Consider the following 7,458-nt stretch of genomic DNA (forward strand, 5'->3'; position numbering starts at 1 on the left):
AGTGAGACTCAATCTCAAAAATAATTTTTTTAATTAAAAAAATATTAAAAAGATAGTGACTGGGCATGGTGGCTCATGCCTGTAATCCCAGCACTTTGGGAAGCTGAAGCGGGTGGATCCCTTGAGGTCAGGAATTTGAGACCACCCTGGCCAGCATGATGAAACCCTGTCTCCACTAAAAACACAAAATTTTTGGGCATGGTGGCGCACGTCTGTAGTCCCAGCTACTCAGGAGGCTGAGGCATTAGAATCGCTTGAACCTGGGAGGCGGAGGATGCAGTGAGCTGAGATCACGCCACTGCACTCCAGCCTGGGTGACAGAGCAAGACTCTGTCTCAAAAAAAAAAAAAAAAATTAAAATTAAAAAATAAGGTTGGGCACGGTGACTCGCGCCTGTAATCCCAGCACTTTGGGAGGCCAAGGTGGATAGATCACCTGAGGCCTCGATATTTCTCACCTCTTCTCTCCTACCTGCAGGCCATTTTACTGATTGTTATCCCAGCACTTTGGGAGATCGAGGAGGGCGGATCACCTGAGGTCAGGAGTTTAAGACCAGCCTGGCCAACATGGCGAAATGCCATCTCTACTAAAAATACAAATATTAGCTGGGCATGGTGGTGTGCACCTGTAATCCCAGCTACTTGGGAGGCTGAGGCAGGAGAATCACTTGAACCTGGGAGGTGGAGGTTGTAGTGAGCCAAGATTGTACCACTGCACTCCATCCTCAATGACAGAGTGAGACTCTCTCTCAAAAAAACAAAAAAAAATTCTCTGTTTCAAGGTGATGTGTGGGTTATATGAGGAGTAGGAGGTGGAGAAGAGCTGACTCGTGCTCTACTTTTTGTACTTTTTTTTTTTTGGGAATGTTAGAAATTTCTTTTTTTTTTTTTTAGACAGAGTCTTGCTCTGTCGCCCAGGCTGGAGTGCAGTGGCACTGTCTCAGCTCACTGCAAGCTCCATTCCCGAGTTCATGCCATTCTCCTGCCTCAGCCTCCTGAGTAGCTGGGACTACAGGCACCCGCCACCACACCTGGCTAATTTTTTGTATTTTTAGTAGAGATAGGGTTTCACCGTGTTAGCCTGGATGGTCTCGATCTCCTAAACTCATGATCTGCCCACCCTGGCCTCCCAAAGTGCTGGGATTACAGGTGTGAGCCACCACGCCTGGCCTGAAATTTCTTTATTATTACTCATTCTTACTAAGCACCAGGTTAATACTGCAGAAAATTTCAAATCACTGTTGATAACCCACTTTCTTTTCTCCCACCCAAATTCTTGATCAAGAGTTTTTCAAGTGAAAACATGCTCTTCTCTCTTGTGTATAAAACGTTGTGAAATAAAGGCAAAGTATTGTGTATATCTTGCTGGAAAATGCTGCCCAGGGCTCTGGAGATGGTGGCTGCCCCTGCTCCTTTCACTGTCCAGGCCTTGAAAGACTCTAGTTCATGAACTGTCTCTTCACAAAGCAAGTCCACCACTTGCTGCGTTTATCATTCTGAGGGTTGAAAACTTTCTTACAAAGTCTCAGTCGGTCTCTTGCCTTAGCTGTTGTAAATAGGCCCTCATCACTTCATCTTCCTGTTTGTTTGCAGGTTTGGGATAAATTGGGATAAGTGGAAAACCAGGCTCTCCAGGAACGGGAAAGTTAGTGATTCCCAGTGTATACATTTCTTTCTTACCCTGGCTTTTGGAATTGCACTTTTGGAGTTCCTTCAGACACTCAGAAACGTAGAGAGAGAGATATATCAAGGTCCTATCAGCTTCATTATTAACTTCATAGTTTTTGAAGACGACTTTGGCCTTGAAGTAATAGATGGCTTCATCCACAGTATCAATATCTTTTGTCTCTCTTGGGGCAGGTCCTTTGAATTGACTTCTGATAGGTAACAGTGCCATGTTTCCAATGAGTTCGGTGTCAGGATCCATGAGAGAAGAGTGGTAAGCTGGCATCTTGGTGGCTTCTGGGTTTCAACCCAGAGGAGCAGATTTTTTGTACTTTTTTACTTTTCTGCTGGGAAGAAGGCAAGGCATAACTTCCAGTACTGATCTCTAAAGGCAAAGGGAGTAAGATTATATAGCTCTGTTTTCAGAGGACAAAACTAAGACCAGTAAGAGAAAGTTATCAGAAACCACATTCCAGTTAATTATAAAGGAAAAGTTTCTTTTCCTTAAGAAAGAAGCTGCCCTTAAGGTAGTGAGCACCCCTAACTCTGGAGATGGGCAAGTGTAGGCTGTTTGGCCGCTCTGCCATGTGCTGTAGAGGGAGTTCTGTACTGGTTTAGAAGTTGGATATAGATGATCTTTGAGGTCCTTTGGAACTCTTTGATTATTAGTGAGGAGATTTAAATTGCCAGATGAAACAAAATAAAAAACTTTTTTGATGGAAATTGCCAGACATATCTAAAAGGAGAGAGAATAGCACAATGAACCTGCTATAGCCATTGTCCAACATAAGCTATTATCAATATATGGCTAATCTTGTTTTACCCATTCCCTTGCATTCCTCACTTCATATATTTTTAAATATATCATGAGCATCTTATTTCACCTGTCAGCATTTCTATATGTCTCTCTCAAAGATAAGGATTCATTTTTGGAGAAGATGATTTTTAATAATAATGCAAGAAAGGGTAAGGTACTACCTTGTATATGCTGCTGCTTGGAATGTAGAACAACAGATAAATTTGGAAAACAGTTTTTCAGATTTCCAAAAAGTTTGAAAAGGTTAATTAGTATCTGCTGCTTCTTTTCCAGGTCTTTATATATACAAAGTCAGAAAAAACTGTATGCATAAAGACATTCATTTATGCACATGCTGTTAACCATGAAAAATAGGCACAAAAAATAGATAAAAATGTTAACAGTAATTGCCTTTGAATGGTAGATTGGGGTGATTTTTCTACCTCTGCTTTGTTTATTTTTAAAGTTTTGTTCAATGAGCATGTACTACTTCTATTTATTTATGTATTTATGTATTTATTTTGAGACAGAGTCTCATTCTGTTGCCTAGGTTGGAGTGCAGTGACACCATCTTGGCTCACTGCAACCTCTGCTTCCTGGGTTCAAGCAATTCTCCTGCCTCAGCCTCCTGAGTATCTGGGATTACAGGCGTGGACCACCACGCTCAGCTAATTTTTTTGTATTTTTACTACTTTTATATTAACAAAAAGAAATCACCTCATTAAGCAGTTTATAGATCATCCCAAGTTTCATTTGTCCATGCTCTTTTAAGAATTAGATATACTTTTACTTTCTTAGCGTAACTGTCCTCTTTCTCCTAGTGTATACAATCAAATTTACAGATTGAGGAATAATCTGGGAACATTTTAATAGGGAATATCTACACAAATATTTCTTTAAGAAATGTCAGGACTTTTTTTAGACATTCCCTATTAAAAATAATCTGGGATAAGTTTATAAATACACACACACACACACACACCTGTGGTTGCTTGCTCTGTGCCTTTGGCTGGCATTGCTGATCAAAGACATCCCTTCTTCCCACAGAACTCGCACTTGCTCTTCAAATCTACCCCAGCTCAGCATTCTAGGCAGCCACTATGGGTTATCATAATTGGCCCACATAGGCCGGGCACGGTGGCTCATGCTTGTAATCCCAGTACCTTGGGAAGCTGAGGCGGGTGGATGGATCACCTGAGGTCGGAAGTTTGAGACAAGCCTGACCAACATGGTGAAACCCCATCTTTACTAAAAATACAAAAATTACCCAGGTGTGGTGGCGGTCACCTGTAATCCCAGCTGCTTGGGAGGCTGAGGCAGGAGAATTGCTTGAACCCAGGAGGTGGAGGTTGCAGTGAGCTGAGATCGCGGCATAGTACTCCAGCCTGGACAACAAGAACGAAGCTCTGTCTGAAAAAAAAAGATGGCCCACATAATAAGATCTATTTGCCATTCTGGGTCTTTGGACCATCTTCTTTACACTAGTGATCTACAGAAGCAGATAAAAATACTGAGTGTTTAAAACTCTGGATAGAGTTTTCTCTTAGTTATATCAATTTTCTTTCTGCCTTTCAGGTGATGGAAGCTGTTTTATTGTCCAGCAGGACTTAGACTATGTCACTGAGCTCACTGGGGCTGACTGTGACCCTGTGTACAAGGTACAGGCCTGAGACAACACTAGACCTGGGTGATTCTCATGCGAGATCTAGGGCTTTTACGAGACTGAATCCAGATACCTTGTGGTCATTAGGGATGATAAAATAGTGCTTATTGTACAAGCAGTGTGGTAGGATGGGAAGAAATTAAGAGCTTACGTCAGAAGTGACGTCTGGGCCAGGCATGGTGGCTCATGCCTGTAATTCCAGCACTTTGGGAGGCCGAGACAGGTGGATCACTTGAGGTCAGGAGTTCAAGACCAGCCTGGCAAGCATGGTGAAACCCGTCTCTACTAAAAATACAAAAAAATTAGCTGGGTGTGGTGGTATACGCCTGTAGTTCTAGCTACTTGGGAGGCTGAGGCAGGAGAATTGCTTGAACCTGGGAGGTGGAGGCTGCAGTGAGCCCCGAGATCGCACCACTACACTCCAGCCTGGGCAACAGAGTGAGACTCTATCTCCAAAAAAAAAAAAACATAGTGACTTCTGGCTGGCAGCTATACCCCCAGCACTTCTGGAGGCTGAAACAGATGGATCACTTGAGCCCAGGAGTTCGAAACCAGCCTGGGCAATAAGATGAGACCCCCATCTCTACAAAAAATACAGAAAAATTAGCTGGGTATGGTGGCGCACATGCCTGTAGTCCCAGCTACTGATTTGGGAGGCCAAGATGGGACGATTGCTTGGGCCTGGGAAGTTGAGGCTGCCATGAGCTGTGATCATGTCACTGCACTCCAGCCTGGGCAAAGAGTGAGACCCTGTCTCAGAAAAAAAAAAAAAAGTTCATCACTTACTGGCTCTAGAAACTTAAAAACTTAACTTTACCTCACTAGTCTGTCAATTCATCTGTAAAATGAAGATACTAATATGAAAACTCCTTGTAAATACATTCTATAAATATTACTCATTATTATTATTATTATTAAGACTTCTGGACTGATTTTCTCATTTGATTAGAATAGAAAGAAAAACAAAAGGGGAAATATTTATTGACCAGACACTGTGCTGAACGTTTTATATACATTATCTCATGTCATCTTTGTTACCATTTGTTGAGGTGTAGGTATTATTATTCCTATTTTTTCCTATAATTTAAAAAAAGTTGTACAGTTAATATCTGTAAAAGTTCAAACCATACAGAATGATACAGATTTAAAAGTCTCCTTTGCGACCTTTTTGGTTCCCTTCCTCTTTTCCAGAAGTAACTAGCGTTAACAGTTTGGCACATATTTTTCAAGACTATTTTCAGAGAATTTGTACACTTACATCTTTATGTATTAATGTGAATAATATACTTTTATCTTCAGTTTGTACATAATTGAGACTATTCTCTATATAGTGCCCTGTGACTTTTATTTAAATTACCGTCTTAGAGCTGTTTCCAGGTAAATGCATGTAGATCTATTTTTTCTTTTTTTTTTTTTTTTTGAGATGGAGTTTCACTCTTGTTGCCCAGCCTGGAGTGCAATGGCACAATCTCAGCCCACTGCAGCCTCCGCCTCCCAGGTTCAAGCGATTCTCCTGCTTCAGCTTCCCAAGTAGCTGGGATTACAGGCATGTGCCACCACGCCTGGCTAATTTTATATTTTTAGTAGAGATGGGGTTTCTCCATGCTGATCAGGCTGGTCTTGAACTCCCGACTGAGGCCTGCCTTGGCCTCCCAAAATGCTGGGATTACAGGCGTGAGCCACTGTGCCTGGCCATCCATTTCATTTTTTAAAATTCTTGTGTAGTGTTCCAGCCGGGTGCGGTGACTTACGCCTGTAATCCCAGCACTTTGGGAGGCCGAGGCAGGTGGATCATGAGGTCAGGAGATTGAGACCATCTTGGCTAACACGGTGAAACCCCATCTCTACTAAAAATACAAAAAATTAGCCAGGCGTGGTGGCAGGTGCCTGTAGTCCCACCTACTGCGGAGGCTGAGGCAGGAAAATGGCGTGAACCCGGGAGGCGGAACTTGCAATGAGCCAAGATGGTGCCACTGCACTCCAGTCTGGGCGACAGAGCCGAGATTCTCAAAAAACAAAAAACAAAGAAAATTCTTGTATAGTGTTCCATATTTTGAATCAACATATTTCCCTTATACAAATGAGGCAGCTGGGGCCCGGGGGGTTGAGAAAGTTGCCCTAGGTCATGCAGCTAGTTGATAGTAAAGCTGAGATTAAGTTAACTCCAGAATTCATGCTGTTTTCCTTGAGGAGTTGATGAAATCCTTCTCAGAAAAAAAGACACATATTCAGAACTTTTTTGTATCCAATTTTATAAGGTTCAACAATAGCCAAGCTCATCTATGAACCATCTCCTCCCCAGAGGCAGACCATCTGTGCTCAACCTGAACAACACTAATGGGTTTGCTTTCCACTTGGGCCAATTAGTTTCTCTGTTCTATAGTCATGGGTGCATCCCAACCATTGGTGATTGGGATGCCGGCATCACTATGAGCCAGCAATTTTTGTAAGCACATAATCATGGATGTAATTCTGTTGCCTTCATAAAGCCTTCTCAGACTCCCTGGGACTAGTGTCTGTCAATCATAAGCCTCCATCTTTTTGAAATGGAAGAATCCCAGGCTTCCTTTTAACTGTGAATTCTTGTGTTCTAGGTAGCCACATGGGAGAAGCAGATCTACACATGCTGTCGAGATGGTCTTGTACGACGCTACCAGCTTTCTGACCTCTGACTTCTTGGAAAGAGCAGTCCTGGTTAGTGAAAAGGTTGGACCCTGATCAACAATGAACAGAAACATCATCAGACCTTCCCAAGGACCATGGCCCTTAGTGTCTTGGGCACCCCTTGGAAATCACAGAAAGTCAGCTGTACTGGCTATATGGAACTCTCATGCCAAGACCTACTTTGAACTGAATAGGAAGGTCACTGGGACCACTGCATTTGTCCCAACTTCTCCTTGTATAAACTCACCCCAGCAACACAGGGCAAGGATATAGATGCTTTTAGTTTGTTCTTAAACCAGTTGTGTTAAATGTTTACAAGGATCTCAGTACTAAATCTTGTTTTCTGGAGGAAATAAAATATGTTTGGAGGTGCCTGAATATGAAAAACTTTGTTAAAAACTTACTCCAGCAAAAAGTCGGTCAGGATGATGGAATTCCTTCCTCAGCACTCTCTGTTGCCTGACCATAGAGAAGGCCTGCTTGGCAGTAGCAACAAATGTCCTATAAGAGATTCTTATGCAGGTGGTAACCAACTGTCCCAGTTTGCTTGGAACTAAGGGGTTTTCTGTGACTTGAAACTTGCAGTGCCAAAACTGGGGCAGTCTCAAACCAACATAATTGGTCAGCCTATATGTAGGTGAGGAAATTGAGTCATAATCATTGTAAAGGCA

The 7,458-nt window shown here is 42.4% G+C and overlaps 1 protein-coding gene and 1 pseudogene across 8 annotated transcripts in view; one reads left to right on the forward strand and one right to left on the reverse strand.

Moving 5' to 3' along the window:
• Window positions 1-7,165, forward strand: part of PAAF1 (proteasomal ATPase associated factor 1) — a 49,538-nt gene extending 42,373 nt beyond the window's left edge. For 6 of the 8 annotated variants that reach the window (XM_023209451.1, XM_023209446.1, XM_023209449.1 and 3 more), the window contains 2 exons: window positions 4,036-4,118; window positions 6,718-7,165. In XM_023209451.1, coding sequence (XP_023065219.1) covers window positions 4,036-4,118; window positions 6,718-6,795 — 161 coding nt within the window. In that variant the 3' untranslated portion in view covers window positions 6,796-7,165. Of the gene's footprint in view, window positions 1-1,859; window positions 1,939-4,035; window positions 4,119-6,717 lie in introns of all 8 variants that reach the window. The other 2 variants (XR_002731112.1, XM_023209447.1) reach the window with 2 other exon arrangements.
• LOC111540863 lies at window positions 1,172-3,799 on the reverse strand (annotated as a pseudogene).
• Window positions 7,166-7,458: the final 293 nt, after the last annotated feature.

This window comes from Piliocolobus tephrosceles, chromosome 13 (assembly GCF_002776525.5).
Source record: "Piliocolobus tephrosceles isolate RC106 chromosome 13, ASM277652v3, whole genome shotgun sequence".
Taxonomy (NCBI): Eukaryota; Metazoa; Chordata; class Mammalia; order Primates; family Cercopithecidae; genus Piliocolobus; species Piliocolobus tephrosceles.